Here is a 27,102-nt window from a genome sequence, read left to right as displayed (position 1 = left end):
GACAAATGTGACCTCCCGAGTTATGTCACGTGACATAACCTCTACCTCATTGACAGCGCGCCATTCCGAAGGTCAGCTGGCACGTTGCTAAAACAACACGACGGTCTATCATTCGTATCCGACAAGATATTTTAAAGATACGAGGTAAGTACATCACATACGAAGTCATAGAAACTGCCATGGGTGTTATTATATTGAATGGAAGGGCCCAATAGAACAATTTTCAGAAATTAGTATTTTAAAACAATGCAATATGTTTAAACATTGACGTTGATGACGAAGTGCAGATGCGACGATTGAACCATAGACAAGGGTCTATGATTGAACACCACATCACGGTTACTAAAAAAGAACCGTGACCACATCGTGACGGCGAATACCAACGTAATCTGCGTAATTTTTGCGTGTTCGACGAACCATCATGTACTGTGACAGAAAAGTAAAAATTGTAGTTCGAGTACAGTAGAAGCATGTGAACGAAAGTTGCTCGACACAAAGAAACCTAACTTTTACCGCCAAAAGTTACGATATATAGGCATTATGTAATAATGTGCTTCATCTTTACTTTATCTTATGTTACTTCTCCTGTAAATTTATATCTAAGAGTTTGCTATATATTCTAGTTTTTAATCATTTTTACTTCCCCACGTGATTATACTGATGTTATGATAGGAATGTCCTCAAAACACCGGGTACTGAGGGGTGAATGACCGACCAGTGATACTATAATCTTGGTAGAGACTTTTTTCTGAATGCATGTGATGTTGTTCAATCATGTTGGACACTGCTGTCAACAGTTGTGTCTTGGTGATTGGAGGTTGTCCTTGGATTTCATGGATTTCATTTTATTTATCACTGTCACCAGTGTGATTATATTTGTGTCATTTCATTTTTGGATTGTTTGGTAATATCTATTGGTTTCTATGCATATAATAATAATAATAATAATATTTTTATTAGCCTTTGAAATAGTGTAAAAAGTAACATACAAGTCAAAAAAAACAAGAAAAAGAAAAACAATTTATATAACACATTAATTCATACATGTAAATCATTCAGTTTCTTGTTTCTGGATTTGGTAGGTGAGAAAGTTTCGGATTTCGTTTGATGTATTATTTCCCAAATCCTTATTGATTGCCCATAAAGCATCACTGAAGAGAAAATTGAATTTGAAATTAATTTCTCCTGAGAAAAATCTATGTTATAGTTGGTTACCCACCACTTTCCACTATTGTATTGGTGAATGCAGTCAACACAACTTTGGGTCTCTCATAATAAATAAAAAAGTGTTTAGGGATGGCTCTATATTGTTTGAGTAATAATAATATCCTTATTGTAATTGTATGTACTGTAAAATCTGTATTAGAAACCGCGGCTTCTATTAAAATGGTACAATCCAATAGAGGGGGTGCGGCTTCTATTAGAGCATCTACACATATGAGAAATGATGATTTTTTGGTTCCCAATTGTTTAAAAAGAATGGGTGCGACTTCTATTAGGGATGCGGCTTCTAATACAGATTTTACGGTACTTTGGAATATTGATGCAAGCCTTTCGTCTTCTTTGTTCATTTTTAAAAAAAGTTCAATGATGATCTATTATATCATTCTATCACAAATGTTTGAATCTTTTCGACAACAATTTTCATTCACATAAATTAACTGTTCTTGAGATGGTTTGTTCCAGTGTGTTGAATTGTAAATTGCTTGTAAACTGGAATATGCGAGGTTATTGCTATATTCACGAACTTAATACAGGCTTTGTTGTGATGCCTTAAAAGTAGCAAAACAGACACAGATGAACATTAAAAAGTTCAATCAGTCTAGACATTTGCATCAGTATTACTATTATGGATGTCATGTGATTATTTCAATATTTTGAATTGATTTTATATGAGATCTTCTTCACGTAAACATGTCACCTTTATTTGCATACATGTTATGTACAATCCTTGCTGTTTCTAATGTTTCAAATCAACATTGGAATTTTTGTTGGAATTTATTGCTGAGTTGTAATACATATAGTTTGAATTATCATATGTACGAAATAGAGTTAAAGGTTGCAGTGTACTTGGCCTGGTTTGTCAGTATAGTGGAATGATAAACAACCTCCAGTATCTTGAGGTCAGCTCACTCAGGTGATACAATCTATCACTGGTGATCAGGATGGATCAGAAATTCAAAATATGATATGTTACTGATATCAAAATATATATATTTACTATAATAAGTTCGTAATACCATGAACAACACGGAAAAACAACGCAACTCACCAGACAAATATGGCGCCACACATAAACATATCAACCCGAGCCCGACCCGGACGTCTTCGAAAAGCTCTGGAAATAAGGGACGTCCCATAAATAAAGTTCGCAGGGGGAAAAGGTAAACCATAGTTATCATACTAGACACAATACTCGCAATAAAATGTGATGCTGCAAGCAGTATAAAAATGAAAAATGAACAAAATAAGACCAACCAGTGGGAAAAAGTGTAACTGAACAGGAAACGGGAATACAATACAATACTATACAAACAGACAAAAGAACCACATGGGCACTCTACAGACAGTTCAGTTTTGACAATTCTTTCAACATGTCATCTCCAACCTACCCATTACTCTTGAGTTGGACCAACAACTTATTTATTTATTCTATATTTCATCAAATTTCTGAATGCCCTCATACCATCGCATATTGGAACTAAATCTAGATTGACCCAGTACTAATTAGCAATTTAAATTACTGTAGACTACTTTATTTTCGCTTGGAATTTATTTTCGCTATTTTCACTGGAGGGATAATTCCGTGAAAATAAAATCCAGCGAATATACTTTTTTTTATATATTTCACATTAAACTGATCAAAAATCAGTGAAAATAAATTCCATACAAAACGCCCATAAAGCCTTTTCAGCGAAAATTAATTCCAGCGAAATGTAAATGTTCACATAATTTTGTTCACCAGTTGCAATTTGTTTTACTGAAAACATGGAGAAATTGTAATTGTTACCCGATAGTGTTCCTCAATCAATAGACTTTATATTTTGCTATAGTGTCAATGTTCAAATTGAGTCATCCAGTTATGTTCTCTTGGCATCCAGAAAATGTGTACAAATTGTGTAGTTAAATATAAATTTCTGACCAGATTTCAAAAATAATCTATAGCCATACTTGTTTTAGTAGAACATGCACTTAAATGATAGAATGGTTGTATTCATTCAAAATAAAACTTCTACTCAGAGAAGTGCTTCTAATTGAACAAATATTGTAATTTTATATGCATATATGTCATAATTTGTCATATTTCTCTTCATTTCATTATTTAATCTTCATATGACATGCATGTAAATACCAGCATCACATTGTAAATACTGTAGGTTTCAATAATATTCATATTATAATTTGTTATTTTGTTCTCTTTTGATATTCATCAGGCTCATCAGTGGCAAACATAACACTGTCTACCTGCATACTTATCATAATTTATGCCCCAGCTAGTTGTTGGATGGCATTTATAATGAGTTGCTAACATTATATTGAGGGGGTTCAGCTATATACATTGAGGGATATGCAGTATAAATAGCTGTGTGTACAGAGCTTGTTTTCTTTTTCACTTGGCTATCGTGGCTGTCACATGCGCTTTATAGATCAGCTGCTACTGATAGAGATAATACATTGAAGGCATTTGGAAATACATGTAGGTAATTTTATTGTTTTTTTATCAGTAAATTTTGATGTTCTTATAGGCATGTGCCATTGAAAATGATGTTTTTTTTTTCTGCTACCTTAATTGAGACCAGGATTTATTTATTTTTTTCATCAAAATCAGTGTCTAGTGGAAATGAAATTTTCAGTAATGGAGAAATATCATCATAATAAGCGTAATTCAGTAACATCTGATAACACCTGACAAAGTGTTGTCATTCTGGTCTGACCAAATTCTAAAAACCCCTATGGAGCTGGTAAAATAAAGGTTGATTTTAAATATCAACAGGTTGGCTCTTGATTAAATTGAAAACTTATTTGCATAAATCACCGCTATTGCAATTGTTTGACATGTTTTAATACAGATTACGTTTAAAATACACCTGATAACATGTTACACAACAAACCAGATGAATCAGCAATATTTCTATGACTTAAAATAAGTATCTTTAAAAGTACTTAATTGATGTATTTTACAATAAATTGCAATCAAATTACAATAGAACCTGAATTGTTAGATTGTCGTATCATGAGGCCATCGCCTTTACTTGCATGAGGAGTCTGTTGATATGAGTAACATTATGAACTGGTTACTAGTATTCACAAACTGAAGTCGAGTAGATAATGCAGTTCATTATGTCATTATGCTTACAAATTACATGGTATTTTATGCTAATTAGTAATTGTATCTAAGCAATAATTTTGCAAGAACTGGCAGAAATATTACCAGTATCAATATCTCTTCAGTAGTAAGCCATTTTTTGAATTTCTTAAAATTCCTCTTTATGAGTGAAATCAAACGTAAAAATGGCATCAAATCACTGAGATTCAACAAACACAAAAATATTTGTTTTGGGCATTTTCATGTTTAATGATGTGCTTGTACATACATGTATTTGATGATGGTCAATTTTGGTGTAGTATGGGCATCTAGATGCCACACTCGTCTCCTAATTATTAAACTGTAACAGAGGTATTTCTAGAAAAAAACTGCAATTCACCAGTCCCACCAAGTGTGGGAGATAGGGTTTTTGATATAATTGTAAAAATTGTAGTTAAAATGTAGCATTCAAGTCACAATTGAAGACGGTGGCCACATGTGATCCCTGGTCAATCAGAATTGTATGCTTGTCAGAGGGGGCACATGGCTATGGCACAAGGACACTGCGCCCTTGTTTAAAAAAATTCCTGTGTAAAAATAAATTCAAGTTCAAAATAAAATTAATTGACATTCAGGCTGCACCTTTCATATGTAAGGTGAGGTCTCATGGAAGTTTGGGAAATTCCTTGTTGCTGTTATCCATCATTGTGATAAAAAGTGTATAGTTTGAGAGCAAGGACCCAGTGAAAGTCACTGTGACTGCGTTTCATAAGGACCCAGTGAAAGTCACTGTGACTGCATTTCACAAGGACCCAGTGAAAGTCACTGTGACTGCATTTCACAAGGACCCAGTGAAAGTCACTGTGACTGCATTTCACAAGGACCCAGTGAAAGTCACTGTGACTGCATTTCACAAGGACCCAGTGAAAGTCACTGTGACTGCATTTCACAAGGACCCAGTGAAAGTCACTGTGACTGCATTTCACAAGGACCCAGTGAAAGTCACTGTGACTGCATTTCACAAGGACCCAGTGAAAGTCACTGTGACTGCATTTCACAAGGACCCAGTGAAAGTCACTGTGACTGCATTTCACAAGGACCCAGTGAAAGTCACTGTGACTGCATTTCACAAGGACCCAGTGAAAGTCACTGTGACTGCTTTTCATAAGGACCCAGTGAAAGTCACTGTGACTGCATTTCATAAGGACCCAGTGAAAGTCACTGTGACTGCATTTCAGAAGGACCCAGTGAAAGTCACTGTGACTGCATTTCATAAGGACTCAGTGAAAGTCACTGTGACTGCATTTCACAAGGACCCAGTGAAAGTCACTGTGACTGCATTTCATAAGGACCCAGTGAAAGTCACTGTGACTGCATTTCATAAGGACCCAGTGAAAGTCACTGTGACTGCATTTCATAAGGACCCAGTGAAAGTCACTGTGACTGCATTTCACAAGAACCCAGTGAAAGTCACTGTGACTGCATTTCACAAGGACCCAGTGAAAGTCACTGTGACTGCGTTTCATAAGGACCCAGTGAAAGTCGCTGTGACTGCATTTCACAAGGACCCAGTGAAAGTCACTGTGACTGCATTTCACAAGGACCCAGTGAAAGTCACTGTGACTGCATTTCATAAGGACCCAGTGAAAGTCACTGTGACTGCATTTCATAAGGACCCAGTGAAAGTCACTGTGACTGCATTTCATAAGGACCCAGTGAAAGTCACTGTGACAGCATTTCATAAGGACCCAGTGAAAGTCACTGTGACTGCATTTCATAAGGACTCAGTGAAAGTCACTGTGACTGCATTTCACAAGGACCCAGTGAAAGTCACTGTGACTGCATTTCATAAGGACCCAGTGAAAGTCACTGTGACTGCATTTCATAAGGACCCAGTGAAAGTCACTGTGACTGCATTTCATAAGGACCCAGTGAAAGTCACTGTGACTGCATTTCATAAGGACCCAGTGAAAGTCACTGTGACTGCATTTCACAGGGACCCAGTGAAAGTCACTGTGACTGCGTTTCATAAGGACCCAGTGAAAGTCACTGTGACTGCATTTCACAAGGACCCAGTGAAAGTCACTGTGACTGCATTTCACAAGGACCCAGTGAAAGTCACTGTGACTGCATTTCATAAGGACCCAGTGAAAGTCACTGTGACTGCATTTCATAAGGACCCAGTGAAAGTCACTGTGACTGCATTTCATAAGGACCCAGTGAAAGTCACTGTGACTGCATTTCACATGGACCCAGTGAAAGTCACTGTGACTGCATTTCACAAGGACCCAGTGAAAGTCACTGTGACTGCATTTCACAAGGACCCAGTGAAAGTCACTGTGACTGCATTTCACAAGGACCCAGTGAAAGTCACTGTGACTGCATTTCACAAGGACCCAGTGAAAGTCACTGTGACTGCATTTCACAAGGACCCAGTGAAAGTCACTGTGACTGCATTTCACAAGGACCCAGTGAAAGTCACTGTGACTGCATTTCATAAGGACCCAGTGAAAGTCACTGTAACTGCATTTCACAAGGACCCAGTGAAAGTCACTGTGACTGCATTTCATAAGGACCCAGTGAAAGTCACTGTGACTGCATTTCATAGGACCCAGTGAAAGTCACTGTGACTGCAATTCATATGTCCCAGTGAAAGTCACTGTGACTGCATTTCACAAGGACCCAGTGAAAGTCACTGTGACTGCATTTCACAAGGACCCAGTGAAAGTCACTGTGACTGCATTTCACAAGGACCCAGTGAAAGTCACTGTGACTGCATTTCATAAGGACCCAGTGAAAGTCACTGTGACTGCATTTCATAAGGACCCAGTGAAAGTCACTGTGACTGCATTTCATAAGGACCCAGTGAAAGTCACTGTGACTGCATTTCATAAGGACCCAGTGAAAGTCACTGTGACTGCATTTCATAAGGACCCAGTGAAAGTCACTGTGACTGCGTTTCATACGGACCTAGTGAAAGTCACTGTGACTGCGTTTCATAAGAACCCAGTGAAAGTCACTGTGACTGCGTTTCATAAGAACCCAGTGAAAGTCACTGTGACTGCATTTCATAAGGACCCAGTGAAAGTCACTGTCACTGCATTTCATAAGGACCCAGTGAAAGTCACTGTGACTGCATTTCATAAGGACCCAGTGAAAGTCACTGTGACTGCATTTCATAAGGACCCAGTGAAAGTCACTGTGACTGCATTTCATAAGGACCCAGTGAAAGTCACTGTGACTGCATTTCATAAGGACCCAGTGAAAGTCACTGTGACTGCGTTTCATATGTCCCAGTGAAAGTCACTGACTGCGTTTCATAAGGACCCAGTGAAAGTCACTGTAACTGCATTTCACAAGGACCCAGTGAAAGTTACTGTGACTGCATTTCATAAGGACCCAGTGAAAGTCACTGTGACTGCATTTCATAAGGACCCAGTGAAAGTCACTGTGACTGCATTTCATAAGGACCCAGTGAAAGTCACTGTGACTGCATTTCAGAAGGACCCAGTGAAAGTCAATGTGACTGCATTTCATAAGGACTCAGTGAAAGTCACTGTGACTGCATTTCACAAGGACCCAGTGAAAGTCACTGTGACTGCATTTCATAAGGACCCAGTGAAAGTCACTGTGACTGCATTTCATAAGGACCCAGTGAAAGTCACTGTGACTGCATTTCACAAGGACCCAGTGAAAGTTACTGTGACTGCATTTCACAAGAACCCAGTGAAAGTCACTGTGACTGCATTTCACAAGGACCCAGTGAAAGTCACTGTGACTGCATTTCATAAGGACCCAGTGAAAGTCGCTGTGACTGCATTTCACAAGGACCCAGTGAAAGTCACTGTGACTGCATTTCACAAGGACCCAGTGAAAGTCACTGTGACTGCATTTCACAAGGACCCAGTGAAAGTCACTGTGACTGCATTTCATAAGGACCCAGTGAAAGTCACTGTGACTGCATTTCATAAGGACCCAGTGAAAGTCACTGTGACTGCATTTCATAAGGACCCAGTGAAAGTCACTGTGACTGCATTTCATAAGGACTCAGTGAAAGTCACTGTGACTGCATTTCACAAGGACCCAGTGAAAGTCACTGTGACTGCATTTCACAAGGACCCAGTGAAAGTCACTGTGACTGCATTTCATAAGGACCCAGTGAAAGTCACTGTGACTGCATTTCATAAGGACCCAGTGAAAGTCACTGTGACTGCATTTCATAAGGACCCAGTGAAAGTCACTGTGACTGCATTTCATAAGGACCCAGTGAAAGTCACTGTGACTGCATTTCACAAGGACCCAGTGAAAGTCACTGTGACTGCGTTTCACAAGGACCCAGTGAAAGTCACTGTGACTGCATTTCACAAGGACCCAGTGAAAGTCACTGTGACTGCATTTCACAAGGACCCAGTGAAAGTCACTGTGACTGCATTTCATAAGGACCCAGTGAAAGTCACTGTGACTGCATTTCATAAGGACCCAGTGAAAGTCACTGTGACTGCATTTCATAAGGACCCAGTGAAAGTCACTGTGACTGCATTTCACAAGGACCCAGTGAAAGTCACTGTGACTGCATTTCACAAGGACCCAGTGAAAGTCACTGTGACTGCATTTCACAAGGACCCAGTGAAAGTCACTGTGACTGCATTTCACAAGGACCCAGTGAAAGTCACTGTGACTGCATTTCACAAGGACCCAGTGAAAGTCACTGTGACTGCATTTCACAAGGACCCAGTGAAAGTCACTGTGACTGCATTTCACAAGGACCCAGTGAAAGTCACTGTGACTGCATTTCACAAGGACCCAGTGAAAGTCACTGTGACTGCATTTCACAAGGACCCAGTGAAAGTCACTGTGACTGCATTTCACAAGGACCCAGTGAAAGTCACTGTGACTGCATTTCACAAGGACCCAGTGAAAGTCACTGTGACTGCATTTCACAAGGACCCAGTGAAAGTCACTGTGACTGCATTTCACAAGGACCCAGTGAAAGTCACTGTGACTGCATTTCATAAGAACCCAGTGAAAGTCACTGTGACTGCATTTCACAAGGACCCAGTGAAAGTCACTGTGACTGCATTTCACAAGGACCCAGTGAAAGTCACTGTGACTGCATTTCATAAGGACCCAGTGAAAGTCACTGTGACTGCATTTCATAAGGACCCAGTGAAAGTCACTGTGACTGCATTTCATAAGGACCCAGTGAAAGTCACTGTGACTGCATTTCATAAGGACCCAGTGAAAGTCACTGTGACTGCATTTCATAAGGACCCAGTGAAAGTCACTGTGACTGCGTTTCATACGGACCTAGTGAAAGTCACTGTGACTGCGTTTCATAAGAACCCAGTGAAAGTCACTGTGACTGCGTTTCATAAGAACCCAGTGAAAGTCACTGTGACTGCATTTCATAAGGACCCAGTGAAAGTCACTGTCACTGCATTTCATAAGGACCCAGTGAAAGTCACTGTGACTGCATTTCATAAGGACCCAGTGAAAGTCACTGTGACTGCATTTCATAAGGACCCAGTGAAAGTCACTGTGACTGCATTTCATAAGGACCCAGTGAAAGTCACTGTGACTGCATTTCATAAGGACCCAGTGAAAGTCACTGTGACTGCGTTTCATATGTCCCAGTGAAAGTCACTGACTGCGTTTCATAAGGACCCAGTGAAAGTCACTGTAACTGCATTTCACAAGGACCCAGTGAAAGTTACTGTGACTGCATTTCATAAGGACCCAGTGAAAGTCACTGTGACTGCATTTCATAAGGACCCAGTGAAAGTCACTGTGACTGCATTTCATAAGGACCCAGTGAAAGTCACTGTGACTGCATTTCAGAAGGACCCAGTGAAAGTCAATGTGACTGCATTTCATAAGGACTCAGTGAAAGTCACTGTGACTGCATTTCACAAGGACCCAGTGAAAGTCACTGTGACTGCATTTCATAAGGACCCAGTGAAAGTCACTGTGACTGCATTTCATAAGGACCCAGTGAAAGTCACTGTGACTGCATTTCACAAGGACCCAGTGAAAGTTACTGTGACTGCATTTCACAAGAACCCAGTGAAAGTCACTGTGACTGCATTTCACAAGGACCCAGTGAAAGTCACTGTGACTGCATTTCATAAGGACCCAGTGAAAGTCGCTGTGACTGCATTTCACAAGGACCCAGTGAAAGTCACTGTGACTGCATTTCATAAGGACCCAGTGAAAGTCACTGTGACTGCTTTTCATAAGGACCCAGTGAAAGTCACTGTGACTGCATTTCATAAGGACCCAGTGAAAGTCACTGTGACTGCATTTCATAAGGACCCAGTGAAAGTCACTGTGACTGCATTTCACAAGGACCCAGTGAAAGTCACTGTGACTGCATTTCACAAGGACCCAGTGAAAGTCACTGTGACTGCATTTCACAAGGACCCAGTGAAAGTCACTGTGACTGCATTTCACAAGGACCCAGTGAAAGTCACTGTGACTGCATTTCACAAGGACCCAGTGAAAGTCACTGTGACTGCATTTCACAAGGACCCAGTGAAAGTCACTGTGACTGCGTTTCACAAGGACCCAGTGAAAGTCACTGTGACTGCATTTCACAAGGACCCAGTGAAAGTCACTGTGACTGCATTTCACAAGGACCCAGTGAAAGTCACTGTGACTGCATTTCACAAGGACCCAGTGAAAGTCACTGTGACTGCATTTCATAAGGACCCAGTGAAAGTCACTGTGACTGCATTTCATAAGGACCCAGTGAAAGTCACTGTGACTGCATTTCATAAGGACCCAGTGAAAGTCACTGTGACTGCATTTCATAAGGACCCAGTGAAAGTCACTGTGACTGCATTTCACAAGGACCCAGTGAAAGTCACTGTGACTGCGTTTCACAAGGACCCAGTGAAAGTCACTGTGACTGCATTTCACAAGGACCCAGTGAAAGTCACTGTGACTGCATTTCACAAGGACCCAGTGAAAGTCACTGTGACTGCATTTCATAAGGACCCAGTGAAAGTCACTGTGACTGCATTTCATAAGGACCCAGTGAAAGTCACTGTGACTGCATTTCATAAGGACCCAGTGAAAGTCACTGTGACTGCATTTCACAAGGACCCAGTGAAAGTCACTGTGACTGCATTTCACAAGGACCCAGTGAAAGTCACTGTGACTGCATTTCACAAGGACCCAGTGAAAGTCACTGTGACTGCATTTCACAAGGACCCAGTGAAAGTCACTGTGACTGCATTTCACAAGGACCCAGTGAAAGTCACTGTGACTGCATTTCACAAGGACCCAGTGAAAGTCACTGTGACTGCATTTCACAAGGACCCAGTGAAAGTCACTGTGACTGCATTTCACAAGGACCCAGTGAAAGTCACTGTGACTGCATTTCACAAGGACCCAGTGAAAGTCACTGTGACTGCATTTCACAAGGACCCAGTGAAAGTCACTGTGACTGCATTTCACAAGGACCCAGTGAAAGTCACTGTGACTGCATTTCACAAGGACCCAGTGAAAGTCACTGTGACTGCATTTCACAAGGACCCAGTGAAAGTCACTGTGACTGCATTTCATAAGAACCCAGTGAAAGTCACTGTGACTGCATTTCACAAGGACCCAGTGAAAGTCACTGTGACTGCATTTCACAAGGACCCAGTGAAAGTCACTGTGACTGCATTTCATAAGGACCCAGTGAAAGTCACTGTGACTGCATTTCATAAGGACCCAGTGAAAGTCACTGTGACTGCATTTCACAAGGACCCAGTGAAAGTCACTGTGACTGCATTTCATAAGGACCCAGTGAAAGTCACTGTAACTGCATTTCACAAGGACCCAGTGAAAGTCACTGTGACTGCATTTCATAAGGACCCAGTGAAAGTCACTGTGACTGCATTTCATAGGACCCAGTGAAAGTCACTGTGACTGCAATTCATATGTCCCAGTGAAAGTCACTGTGACTGCATTTCACAAGGACCCAGTGAAAGTCACTGTGACTGCATTTCACAAGGACCCAGTGAAAGTCACTGTGACTGCATTTCATAAGGACCCAGTGAAAGTCACTGTGACTGCATTTCATAAGGACCCAGTGAAAGTCACTGTGACTGCATTTCACAAGGACCCAGTGAAAGTCACTGTGACTGCATTTCACAAGGACCCAGTGAAAGTCACTGTGACTGCATTTCACAAGGACCCAGTGAAAGTCACTGTGACTGCATTTCACAAGGACCCAGTGAAAGTCACTGTGACTGCATTTCACAAGGACCCAGTGAAAGTCACTGTGACTGCATTTCACAAGGACCCAGTGAAAGTCACTGTGACTGCATTTCATAAGGACCCAGTGAAAGTCACTGTGACTGCGTTTCATACGGACCTAGTGAAAGTCACTGTGACTGCGTTTCATAAGAACCCAGTGAAAGTCACTGTGACTGCATTTCATAAGGACCCAGTGAAAGTCACTGTGACTGCATTTCACAAGGACCCAGTGAAAGTCACTGTGACTGCATTTCACAAGGACCCAGTGAAAGTCACTGTGACTGCATTTCACAAGGACCCAGTGAAAGTCACTGTGACTGCATTTCACAAGGACCCAGTGAAAGTCACTGTGACTGCATTTCACAAGGACCCAGTGAAAGTCACTGTGACTGCATTTCACAAGGACCCAGTGCAAGTCACTGTGACTGCATTTCATAAGGACCCAGTGAAAGTCACTGTGACTGCATTTCATAAGGACCCAGTGAAAGTCACTGTGACTGCATTTCACAAGGACCCAGTGAAAGTCACTGTGACTGCATTTCACAAGGACCCAGTGAAAGTCACTGTGACTGCATTTCACAAGGACCCAGTGAAAGTCACTGTGACTGCATTTCACAAGGACCCAGTGAAAGTCACTGTGACTGCATTTCATAAGGACCCAGTGAAAGTCACTGTGACTGCATTTCATAAGGACCCAGTGAAAGTCACTGTGACTGCGTTTCATACGGACCTAGTGAAAGTCACTGTGACTGCGTTTCATAAGAACCCAGTGAAAGTCACTGTGACTGCATTTCATAAGGACCCAGTGAAAGTCACTGTGACTGCATTTCACAAGGACCCAGTGAAAGTCACTGTGACTGCATTTCACAAGGACCCAGTGAAAGTCACTGTGACTGCATTTCACAAGGACCCAGTGAAAGTCACTGTGACTGCATTTCACAAGGACCCAGTGAAAGTCACTGTGACTGCATTTCACAAGGACCCAGTGAAAGTCACTGTGACTGCATTTCACAAGGACCCAGTGAAAGTCACTGTGACTGCATTTTACAAGGACCCAGTGAAAGTCACTGTGACTGCATTTCACAAGGACCCAGTGAAAGTCACTGTGACTGCATTTCATAAGGACCCAGTGAAAGTCACTGTAACTGCATTTCACAAGGACCCAGTGAAAGTCACTGTAACTGCATTTCACAAGGACCCAGTGAAAGTCACTGTGACTGCATTTCACAAGGACCCAGTGAAAGTCACTGTGACTGCATTTCACAAGGACCCAGTGAAAGTCACTGTGACTGCATTTCACAAGGACCCAGTGAAAGTCACTGTGACTGCATTTCACAAGGACCCAGTGAAAGTCACTGTGACTGCATTTCATAAGGACCCAGTGAAAGTCACTGTGACTGCATTTCATAAGGACCCAGTGAAAGTCGCTGTGACTGCATTTCATAAGGACCCAGTGAAAGTCGCTGTAAGTGCATTTCATAAGGACCCAGTGAAAGTCACTGTGACTGCATTTCATAAGGACCCAGTGAAAGTCACTGTGACTGCATTTCATAAGGACCCAGTGAAAGTCACTGTGACTGCATTTCATAAGGACCCAGTGAAAGTCACTGTGACTGCATTTCATAAGGACCCAGTGAAAGTCACTGTGACTGCATTTCATAAGGACCCAGTGAAAGTCACTGTGACTGCATTTCATAAGGACCCAGTGAAAGTCACTGTGACTGCGTTTCATATAATGTCCCAGTGAAAGTCACTGTGACTGCGTTTCATATAATGTCCCAGTGAAAGTTACTGTGACTGCATTTCATAAGGACCCAGTGAAAGTCACTGTGACTGCATTTCATAAGGACCCAGTGAAAGTTACTGACTGCATTTCATAAGGACCCAGTGAAAGTCACTGTGACTGCATTTCACAAGGACCCAGTGAAAGTCACTGTGACTGCATTTCACAAGGACCCAGTGAAAGTCACTGTGACTGCATTTCACAAGAACCCAGTGAAAATCACTGTGACTGCATTTCATATAATGTCCGAGTGAAAGTCACTGTCTCATTAACCTAGTGTTTTGCTATGATTAGAATGAACGCTACACCATTGGGAAATGTGCTAATTCAAATTTGTCTCTTGTAAAGTTACAGTAGGCCTTAGAATTAACAGGAAAATGGTTGATATGCTGTCTTGCTGCTAGCTGAGTTGTAGATGGTGTCCAATTTTTTGCTTCGCTGTCAACTTTGTTGAGCGAAGCTTTTATTATGAGTGATAGTCTGTTGCCGACTGTTGACATCTGCACTAACTTTTTACTTTTTTGACTTTATATTATAATACATATAGGTACCTCAGGTGGACCTCTCTCAGATTTGTCTATTTCATGATGATATCTTCAATTCATTTTTGTTATTTTTGGTAAAACTTGATAAACAAGTTATGTTTTGTAAATAAACTTCAAAATGCCATGTTTCAAATAATAAGTTTGTTTCTGTTGAGGTCGTGTGATCTCTGGTTACGATAAAGTTATTTGGATAACCACCGATTCCTGGTATTGATTTTGACGTGGGGTCAGGAAAAATACATGCATGTTTTGTCAACTGACTCAAAATAGAAATGCCAAAGTTATTTATATTGTGCAGTGTGTATATGCCTGTATATTTTCTTGTCTTAATTTTCATTGATTGTGGACCAAAAGAAGGAAACAGTTTCGCAAAGCATATATCTGTTTGTCATTTTCAGTAACTGTGCGTGTGCGATTGAGTGGAAATTAACCAAGACCTCTTGTAAATATTAATGTCAATACAGATATAGAATTAACAATGCTGATTTTTTAGACAGAAAATATGGAAATGTTATCATTTCACAGTCAATCTGGTAGAAAAGTGGGTTTCAAAATGAAAATGCGAGTGTGTATTGGTGGCTGGATTCGATGACATGTAACTGAGAACATAAGACTGTCAGGGAATAACGACAAAAATATTTTACCAATAATTTTGCTGGTAATAACCGTAGGCATAAAACAAATCAGAGAAAAAATAAGTACAAGACAGTTAATTTAAGTGAATACTATATTGAGCATAGGAAAACATGGAATCAATAGATACATCGTTGACAGATTGAATATAAATTAGACATTCGTGTAAGACGTTCATTGCGAAACAAAATGGCACTAGCCTGGTTTACCTTATTTTCACTACATTTTCTTGCTGTGCAAGTTTCAAAAAAATTAATTCACCATAACATTTCGAACCTTCTGCATGTCAGCCATTCTTCGCTATTGAACTGAGGTCAGCACATGAAAAATAATCAATTAGCGCAATGTGCTACCGTCAACTGTGTGACATCCATTTGATTCAAAGGCACTGGGTTGAAACATGTAAAAAGAAATATCACTCCTCGACTTTCTCCTAGACGTTTCTGTTGTAGTTGCGTTGTACAATGTAGTTTAATTTTAGAAAATTATTTTAGTTATTGACTAAAATTGAATAGTCTTGCGCAGTTGTTGCAACACAAGTCTATAAAAGTTTCCACACAATAATTTAGTATTAAACCGTCGCCTCTCCATATCAAAGACAATTTTTCATAAAAATAACATTGGAAGTACCGTAATAGTCTTTGTATGTATTAACGCAAACAACAAATTTATTATGTTTTTTTGATTTCTTCAAATTTTAAATGAAGATCCCGGCACTGCACTCTGGGCAGAGATCAATTGTTTTGTACCATCGCACGTATGATCAAAATGCAAGCTGACATGGATATTTTTCTGAATAACCACCTGTAATGTTACACACATACACAATGTTTTTTTATTAATTATTTCTTGTTTCACTTGGTCTTTATTCTTGTTTCTACTGTAAAATAAAATAAAAAGGAAAAACATTAGCACATCGTGACTTCTGTATCAATACCAGACATCGTACCGACACACAAGGAAAATCCGATAATCATACTACAATTTGTTAATAGATTTAAATTCATTCGGGGAACAAAATATTCAAACAAATTTACGGCAGATTATGTGAAATAACATCAACAGCAGGATTAGTGATAACTTCTGAATGGGGGAGGGGCATTCAAGTGCTAAATATTCATCAAAATCAAGCATTTCTGTGATTGTGGGATGGATCTAAGTCGTGCATAGACGTATTTCATTCATTGTCCATTGAACAAAATGGGTCCTTAATTCACTTTGCTAGAATGATCATGTTCAAACTTTGCACATACAACATGTACATATACAAATGCATCTATTTCTGAATCTGATTTAAGATGGCTGATTATTTCCATTCTAGAAATGCATTAATTTGTGCAGAATAAAAAGAAGGAATCGCACAAATAAACTGGCTCAATTTCGTATCATTTCTAAAAACTGGATGGGGATGGGGGACTTGCCATTCAAAATGACTTGTTCATATGTTTAACGACAACACGCTAATTTATCCTTTTCTGTTCTGCAGATGGAGGTAGACAACCCAAATTATGACAAAATGAACGGTGAAAAAGAAGAATGGTCACTCAATGATCCACTAAAGACTAATGACCCTGAAATGTATGAGCTACTAATAAAGGAACGAAATCGTCAAAAACGTGGTCTGGAATTGATTGCTTCAGAAAACTTTGCCAGTAAAGCTGTTTTACAAGCGCTAGGTTCATGTCTAAACAACAAGTATTCCGAAGGCTATCCAGGTCTCAGGTAAATAGAGAGAATTCTAAAATAGAGAGAATTCTAAAATAGAGAGAATTCTAAAATAGAGAGAATTCTAAAATAGAGAGAATTCTAAAATAGAGAGAATTCTAAAATAGAGAGAATTCTAAAATAGAGAGAATTCTGAAATAGAGAGAATTCTAAAATAGAGAGAATTTTAAAATAGAGAGAATTCTAAAATAGAGAGAATTCTAAAATAGAGAGAATTCTAAAATAGAGAGAATTCTAAAATAGAGAGAATTCTAATTGCAATGTATAAATATGAAAATTTCCCATTTTAAAGCCACATTTGTTTGTTCATGTGTAAATAAACATTATATATGTAGATACCCCCATGAAACAGTTGACGGGTGATGTTCTATTGTCCTGTGACCTTTGATAGGATCACCTTTTCCCTCAGATGTGATGATATCATTTGACACCATATGCTGTTTACCCTAGAAAATCGCACTGAATTGTAAGAATCAAGGGTTCATACGCAAGAGCAGTCAACTGCCAATATATATCCCAATGGGTGTGCTGTATTTTAGATATTTTAAACAATAAACTTGTATAATTTTTCACATATTTATTTTTGAACTTGAGCAAAGCCTTTTTAAATAGCCACCAGGGATCTGGACGGTGGTGGCCTGCCCCGATCGGCACTCCCATTGGGCTGGCGAGATCCCAGAGTTTCATTTATCAAATTTGTTATCTCGTATGGATGTTCAAGGATTTTTGTGATCTCTAAAATATTGGATAGCCACAGTATATACCTTGTCTCATTTCTTCATCCCAAACCTTGTTGTATGCCTTCCTATCAACAGTGTGTGAGATATTACATTTATGCATATCAATGAGGTCACAAAAAATTTTCAATTACTGATAGTGTATTGTATGTAAACAAGTGTAAGAGCTCTCATTCCTTATTCAGAAGTTCTACCTCCTTATATATCCATTGTCTTACTACTTCATCCCAAACCTTGTTGTATGTCTTTCCATCTTAAACAGTGTGTGAGATATTACATTTAGGGGAGAGTAGGAAATCAAACTGGTGGTGCAAATTTATGCATAGATTCCATGACGCCGGCTGACCGCGGTCGTCTGCGGTAGGCTCGCACAGCAATTCACACTTATTGTCAAGACCAATAATGAACACAAAGAACTGGGAAATTAAAAAGATCACAAAGTTCCAATGAAAAATTAAACCAATTTGGCTGAGCCAAAAGCTTGGAAACTAGCCTATAATAGTTGACATTATTTTATTTGCCTGAGCCTTGGAATAAAATCACAAAACGATCCAGAAAAATGTAGAGATCAACATAATATAAAATATGATCGCATTATTTTGTGAATATATATCGTGCATGGTCTCAGAAAATGTTTAGAAAGATTAATGTTTCGCGTAGACCAAATATAATCACGCATAAGTATAAATTAAGTGTTTTAATACATTGGTAAGAGGTCACATTTTACGTGAACATGAACATACACTAAGAAGGAAAAGCAAGCCAAAGTTGAAACGGGTGTATCATGGACTTGGTACAACATGCGCTGCGACAATTGAGTGATCGTCGACATCATTTTGAGGCACAGTTGAACTTCAAGTACTTTGCGAAACTTGCTACGCGGCGATGCTGACATCAAGTGTGGGTGTTGACCGAAGTTTGACCCCAAGTCACGCACTGAACTGGCGCGTTACCTTAGCAACCCTTTTTTCTTGATCCGCGCGTCGATCTAGTAAAATTGTTATTATATTCAGCGGTACTGTAATAACACAACTTGTATCCAACTTGTATTGGCTTTGAATATTTCAACATCATTTAATTAGTGTGCTGCTTTTCTAATATGTTTACAGTATTGCACGTCCCTAAATATTTCAACTTTGCAATGTAATTACGTGCGGCAATGGGCAATGAGTTCACGCACTGACATTTAAATTCGGGCCACCCAGTTTGACGCAAAACGATATAGTTACTTAACATTTGTTCAAAAAATCTGTAAACTCACAAATACCATGAACGTGAAAAGTTAACTGAAAGGCAACGTCGTTTTTGACAAAAAAAAACCACTTCAATACAAGATTATGTGTGCAAGGTTAGATTTATAGAACGTACATGACCGCTTAACTCTTTTTTTTTTTTTTTAATAATCATGTCGCACGTGAAACACAGGAGACATATTAGTTCGTCCATTTCTTGTTTACCGATCTTGAACTTTTTGTCTGGAATGCGATACAGGCAAAGAATAAACATTAATGATACCCACCATTGTCAAATCAACAAGAGGCTCGAATCAGGAAGGCTCAGCTATTTGAAACTTCGTAAATAACATTATTTGCAAGTGGTAGACTTTATTCAAGTGTAATAAACGTAAGTGAAATGTATGGACAAGTCATAATACTCGTACCTTCCAAAGTTACGACTTTTACTCTTGCAATTGGTGATAAATACATGCATAAAATACAACATATACCATTGTTTCACGCAACAACAATTTGTATACAGCATTGGACTTATGGATTTTTATATTAATAAAATACGTGGGCTGATAATATTACCATATGCTTAGTATTTCCATGCCAGCGATGCTCATAACCTGCTCGATTTAAAAACAGCTATTTGAAACAAAGACTCATGGAATCACAAAAGAAACTGTTAAGTACGTATTTCACACCTTTCCCATGACATTATAAACAGTCCACGGCTCTCCCAGGTGTACTGCGGAGAACCGCTGCGATTACCGCGATGGACCGCCAGTTTGATTTCCTACTCTCCCCTTATGCATATTAATGAGGTCAGTGTGATCAATTATTTCAAAGTGACTTTTGTGTAATTTTAATTTATACTAAATTCTAACATTCTAGATACTATGGTGGAAATGAGTATATTGATGACATTGAGAGACTTTGCCAGAAACGTGCGTTGGATCTTTATGATTTAGATCCAAGCAAATGGGGTGTCAATGTTCAGCCATATTCTGGATCACCTGCTAACTTTGCCGTTTACACTGCCATTGTTGAACCTCATGGACGTATTATGGGTCTGGACTTACCTGATGGTGGTCACTTAACCCATGGATTCTTCACAGAAAAAAAGAAAATTTCGGCAACGTCCATTTTCTTTGAATCAATGCCGTACAAAGTCAATGCAGAAACTGGATTGATAGACTATGATAGGTTACGGGAAAATGCTGGTTTATTCAAGCCTCGGATGATAATTGCAGGTGAGAATCCAACAGTTCATTGGTAGTGAGGATTGCATGTGCAGAGAAGGGATTTAATTTTTTTGTTTTCTTTTTTTTATGTTTATTTGATTTTTTTTAGTTTTACTTACTGGTTTCCAGCTTTTTATATACTGTATATCTGTTGTCTTAACTACCAAGATATGAATGGGCCAACTTGAGTCAATACCTATATCAAGATTTTAATCAGATACAGTCAAACCTGTCTATAATGATCACCCAAGGGATCAGGCCAAAGTGACCACTATAGGGAGGTGGCCTTTCTGTTAAGGTTAATAAATAAGGGGAAGTGGTGATGTGAAATAAACACACATATGATGTCAAAGTTTTGTTTGTTGACGTTTTAAAAAAAGTCCTGCCTAGTCTAAATTGAAAATGTCTTTACTATCATAGTTGTCAATGACCGTTGGCAGTTTTACTTTCCAGTCGCGCATAACATCGCCATTTTCAACGGTCATAGTACGGAAGCCAATGCCGGGGTGTCTTCTAAAACAGTCCAACTACCCGTTGAAAGCTATGAAACTGCTGACTTTCAGATCTTTGGCAAATGGTAAGGCCTTTTCTTGCATCATGGGGCCGCTAATTGGGATTCTTCTGGCCTTGGCTTCTTTAAACCACTACCATGTCAATTCGTTGATCTCTTCATTGCCAGTCTTTCGAATTTTTCTTCAATTTCCGTCATCCCATACAACCGCTCGCTTCAGAAAGTCTAATCACCTCTATTTTCTTGTTAAGAGTCGATATTTTTCTTAAATTGCTAGTCATAATGACGATGATAACTTGATGATTCCAATGAACTTCATTCTTTATATGTCTGCGGCTTCCATTGAAATTAGCATATGATTAACATAGTACCACATGTGCTGTGACGTCCATGACCTCTAACCCAAAGAAATGAAACTTCCATTGAGTAGCTTTTCCATCATTCAAAAAAAAAATCGCTACTTTGTAAGTATTACTGAAAATGTGATGCACACATTGACTTGAAACATTTTATAATGTATGCATATGAATAGTAATTGATTTATCTGCTCTTGTCAAGATGAGTTGCAATTTCATTAATCTAGGAAACCAGTGTGCATTAAATTTAATATCATGCACTCTATTTTGAGATTTTAGGAGTTTGTGATGAAGGAACAAATTTATGTATTTTTTTTTAAACCGGAGAATTGAATAGCATGAATGTGAAGATGTTATTCCACACATTTCATATTATCTTTTATAGACTGACAATATATGATCAATGGTTGTCATAGCGATCATTTCAATGTCAATATTTTTTGTTTATCAGTGAACACTGATCATAGTTTTGTTGGTCTCTCCTAATATGTTTAACTGGTAACTAACAATTCATGTTTCAGTTTTATGTACATGATCATTTATTATAATTCATAAGTGTGCTGGTTTTATTTTTGCATATTCAGTTGACCATTCTTTCAATATTTAGGATACAACAAGCCCACTCATAATAAAATACTCAATACTCACAATTAATTCATTCAGCAATAAATTTTACAACTGATTGTATTTCAGTTAATGGTGGCCATTTTGTCAGTATTATAATGCTTTCACCAAAACTCTCATCGCAGACACATCTCAAATTGTAGCTGGTGACATAGGTTGAACAAATTCTATATTGCGATAAATAGGGTACTTTTTCATATCCTGAATTACCGGTACTTAAAAAATCCAGGTTTAAAAACATGATAAAAAAAATGCATGTATTGATGTATGCCTAGCAATAAAAATGGTATCCCTATTTTCTTAACACTATTTTACACAACAGAATGCTGTTTTATGTCACCATGGAACACTAACTATATAGTTGGCATGCAATTTATGACAAACTTTTCCGAAATTTATAAATCTACCTTAATAAAGTTACAGCCAAAGCATAGCATTTGGTATAATTGCATGTTACTGAACATGTCACGATAATTATTATGGAAAAGAAATTTCTGTTTAATATCGTATTATTTCTAATCCAATCATTCTTGTCCATAATACTGAGCAATGTTCTTGAAATGATAAAATACTGTTACCATAGAAACCAGTTCATGAATTTAAAGTAAAAAGTAAAAATTTAAAGTTCAAAGTAAAAATGTTGTAATTTTTCATGTTTAGGTTCAAGAAAAATGAGAAAGTATAAAAAAATTTACACACAGCAATTTAATCATTTTTAATCACATTCGGACAAAATCATCAAAGAAATTCATAAATATTATTGTATACATGTATGTATGCTATTGTTTTTGAGATTATGTTTAAGATGGTAGACATGCGACTTTTAATCCTGAAAATCAAAACAAATTTGAGTGTGCAAAAATAGATTTCTTTTCAAGTTAGTGCATACATAGGAATTTGATGTACTGTTATATCACTTCATTTCATTTTAATAACTGATTTTATGTTATATCATGATGTACAGTTGAAATCCAAATTCTTACAAGTCTTCACAAAATAAATGTACATACTTATTTCTATATGTTCAAAATTTGGATCAAGATCCTGTACCATTGACAAAGTACCTTACATGTATGTTCATTTAATGCAAAAAACAAATTATAAAAAAATATTACATATAAATTGTTTAATAAGTTCTTGCATCATGACTTAGTTCTCTTTGGATTTGTTTTTAGTGTTAGCAAATGTGATAGTTGAAAAAGAAAACTAAGAAACTTTTCCAATATACAAATGTAAATCATTAATCTTAAATTATTCCTACATTCATGACTGACAGATGTTGTGATATCCTTTCAGCTGCTGACCCTACTCCCTATTTATGAATTAATAAACTAATAAATGTTTTGATTTGTTTTCCTTTCTAGGTGTTAGTTGCTATTCACGTAACCTGGATTACGCCACACTGCGTGAAATATGTGATGAGAACGGTTCTTATTTAATGTCCGATATGGCACATATAAGTGGTCTTGTGGCCGCCAAAGTTGTACCAAGCCCATTTGATTATAGCGACGTTGTAACCACAACAACACATAAAACTCTACGAGGGCCGAGATCTGGGATGATTTTCTATAGGAAAGGTATGATATACATGTATTATTATACAAATATTAGTTCTCTGTGTTGTGTACAGAGAAGTGTACTATAAAATATATTAAGATTATACTTTTGCAAACACAAAAAACAAACAAATTGGTCCTTATTCTTGCCTTGTTTGGTGTGTGTCTCAGTCACTTCTCCGCTTTAGCATCAACTGATTTTGATGATCCTATCGTGTCGTTGATGTGTCGCTCATAACTCAAAACAATCTCTACTATTCATCCAAGTTTGTAAGGTATTGCTCCAGAAAACATTTTTTATTTCCAAAATTGCTACCCTTTTGATTTTTCAGAATTCAGTATTGGTGCTCAGATCATTTCTACCTACGGTTTTGTGCATCTTTTTCTTAGCTCTGCTGGTGTGCAGGTGTCTTGAGTTTACCTCATGGCAATCAATCTGATTTTTGTGTGTGACAATATCTGCCATTTAAAATTTTTTGGAAAATGTTTTGGCTTCTTCTCAACATATATTTGTTTTGCGAAGACATCAGATATAAATTACCCAATTTGCATAATAATTCATAGTTTTTTTGGTTCTAATCACATTTCAATGTAATTTGGTACATGTATACTTTAACACAATGCGATGATCTAATTAGTTTTGGGTTCATATACATAATTCCATAATAATTACCTAATTTGCGTAATACTCAATGCAATTTGGTAACTAGCAATTTTTGATATGTAAACTGAATATGGAAGTTCATTCTAAGCTTTCTTTGATATTTTATAAATCGAGTCGTCTACTAGCAATACATCCTCAGCTTTGTCCATTTCTGGACAAGACTTTTGATTTTGGAAAAAATAAATTTATGTTTTTATGACTACCATATTCTCTCATGTATGATCAAAACTGTCATCTTTGTCTAGATGAAAATCTGTTAAATACGAACACATGTACTCATTTTGTTACTTTTTTTTTTTTTTTTTTTAAATATTTTTTTTGTGTGCCAGGCGACAGTTCTGGACATTGAATGTCACCGTTGTCTCTCCTGACTTTTTTTTTTTGTATGTGCAAATTGCAAGTGCTAGTGCTGACACGTAGTGCATTTTGCCACAGAAGTCATATTCATGTTTGGGACTACATGACAGGGCTGTGTGGCCATCTCTCTGTCAAATGACAATTTTAATGCGCTATCCTGGCGTCAACCAGGCTCGGTCGAACACAAGCACCTGCGGACCTTAACAAAGGTTCACCCAAAGTCCCATTCGTTAGTGAATGAATCTCGGTCAGTGGAATTGGCCTTCCCATTGACTCTGTGGCACACTCACCCAGGGTAGGGGTTGACCCTTTGATGTTCAGCCTAAGGTAGGATTTGAACTTGGGTCTACCGATCACGAGTCTGGAGCGACAACCACTATGCTACCATTTTGTTACTCTTATTAACCTCATCTACTGGTATAACTTGGTGGATCAGTTTGTTTTCACTGTATATATCTCAAACAGCAGAGTTGTATTGGCTGACAGGATATATGTAAATTGAATTACAAAATAGTGTAAGTGACCTGAACATTCATGTTTATTACTCTGTAGGTGTTCGTAAGGTGTTGAAGGATGGCACTGAAGTGAAGTATGACTTAGAGGAGAAAATTAACGCTGCTGTGTTTCCTGGTTTACAGGGAGGTCCACATAATCATGCAATTGGAGGTAGAGTAGATTACATAGTTTTTTTTGATTACTGTACTCGTATTGCTAACACATTAAGTCCTGTGATTTAAGTCATGGACTGCGCATGCGTCAAATTGCCATAGCGTTTCATTGTTACAAACGAGCGTCTACCCATGAGCCTTTGAGTTATTAGCATGTGTTATCGTTGCTTGGGACTCAATTCCCACGCGTGCGCAGGTGACGACCCTTCCGCTTTAATATGAATCTGCTACATTTCCATGTATGGTACATGCGTCAAATTGCCATAGCGTTTCATTGTTACAAACGAGCGTCTACCCATGAGCCTTTGAGTTATTAGCATGTGTTATCGTTGCTTGGGACTCAATTCCCACGCGTGCGCAGGTGACGACCCTTCCGCTTTAATATGAATCTGCTACATTTCCATGTATGGTACAACAAGTGATATGCTTGTCTTTACTATTTTAGGTGTAGCGGTAGCTTTGAAGCAGGCACAGTCACCATCATTTCGTACATATCAGGAACAAGTCGTCAGCAATGCAAAAACCATGGCTGCAAGCCTCATAAAGAAAGGATATACCATTGTTACTGGTAAGCGTGTATGAGACTTTAGTCATATGACCATATCTTGTGGTGGTTTGAACCAATTTGAAAATTGTCATGTTCTCCTATTTTCCTTAGTATGAATTCAGTGCTCGGTAAACGAAAATGAAAAAAAAAATGGGTTATTTTTGTTTTAAATTACTTTTGTGGAAGCATTACTTAATATTTCCCCCCCACTTGTTTAGGTGGAACAGATAATCATCTAATATTACTAGACTTGAGATCTGTTGGCCTGGATGGGAATCGAGCTGAGAAAGTATTGGAAGCCATCTCTGTAGCATGCAATAAGAACACTTGTCCCGGTGACAAGAGTGCTCTCAGGCCAGGTGGTGTACGTCTCGGTGCTCCAGCGCTGACCTCACGGAAGTTTAAAAACCAAGACTTTGAGAAAGTTTGCGAGTTTATTGACAGAGGTAAGCATCTTGAAAATAGGTCTAGATATCACTTGCCAACACCCAAAAAGGATCTCGTGCTCACGAGACAGTGGCATTACGTTTTAAATTTGTTATCTAATTATTTTTGTTTATTACGCACGTATAGGATTACAACTTGCTTTAGAAATCAAGGCAGTATCAGGACCTCTCCTCAAAGACTTCAAGAATTTGCTTTACAAGGATGCAAAATTTCAAGAAAAAGTTAGTGCCATTCGTGAAGAAGTTGAAGCATTTGCAGTAAACTTTCCTCTGCCTGGGGAAACTTTACCTGAAGACTAAACCAACATTCATTTACATAACTATTGCTGTCTTTTCGAATTCATTTGTGTGACTACATTTAACAAATGGAGTTCATTAGGTCAAGTATAAAGAAAAAAAAAAACACTTCTGATTGGCTATGCTTATCCTTCAATGTTCTGTGCTGACCAATCAAGTGTTATTTACTAAAAAAAATGCACATGTTTATTTTTTTTGTTTTGTTTGGAATTTGTATTTTGTTGATATTGGAGATTTAAATAAATAGGGAAGGGGATAGACAGTTGTTGTCAAAACCTTTAAATGTTCATACAAGTTTTAAAAATATAGTTGAGATAAACTGTTACGCATAATTTAGCTTGTCATGGGACTGACTGTGCACTCTTGACTTAAATAAAATTATGCACAAGTCTATCATACGAGCCCAATAACTAATGCACTGTCAATGTCAGGCTGGCTTTTCAAAATTGTACATGATGAATATTTTAGTGTGATAGTGTTCAAATTGTTAAGATCACTTGTTTTCATGGAATTAATCAACTTTGTGCTACTGGTATGTTACTTGTAGTATCGGCAATCTCATCTGCTAAATATTGGGTTTTACATAAGACAAATTGGATTAAGTTTAAGTCGCTAGATGTTGCACATAACAATTCT

The 27,102-nt window shown here is 38.3% G+C and overlaps 1 protein-coding gene across 1 annotated transcript; it reads left to right on the top strand.

Moving 5' to 3' along the window:
* Positions 1-80: 80 nt before the first annotated feature.
* Positions 81-26,778, top strand: LOC100371236 (serine hydroxymethyltransferase, mitochondrial-like; the record flags this gene model as incomplete). The annotated part of the gene is given in 8 exon segments (NM_001184910.1): positions 81-144; positions 16,998-17,233; positions 20,091-20,449; positions 23,296-23,508; positions 25,061-25,174; positions 25,622-25,744; positions 25,942-26,169; positions 26,297-26,778. Coding segments are annotated over 7 exon segments (1,446 nt in total). The 3' UTR covers positions 26,470-26,778.
* Between the last annotated feature and the right edge of the window lie 324 nt (positions 26,779-27,102).

Source organism: Saccoglossus kowalevskii, chromosome 8 (assembly GCF_978046115.1).
Source record: "Saccoglossus kowalevskii chromosome 8, keSacKowa6.1, whole genome shotgun sequence".
Classification (NCBI taxonomy): Eukaryota; Metazoa; Hemichordata; class Enteropneusta; family Harrimaniidae; genus Saccoglossus; species Saccoglossus kowalevskii.
This window is presented reverse-complemented; position numbering and strand designations above follow the sequence as displayed.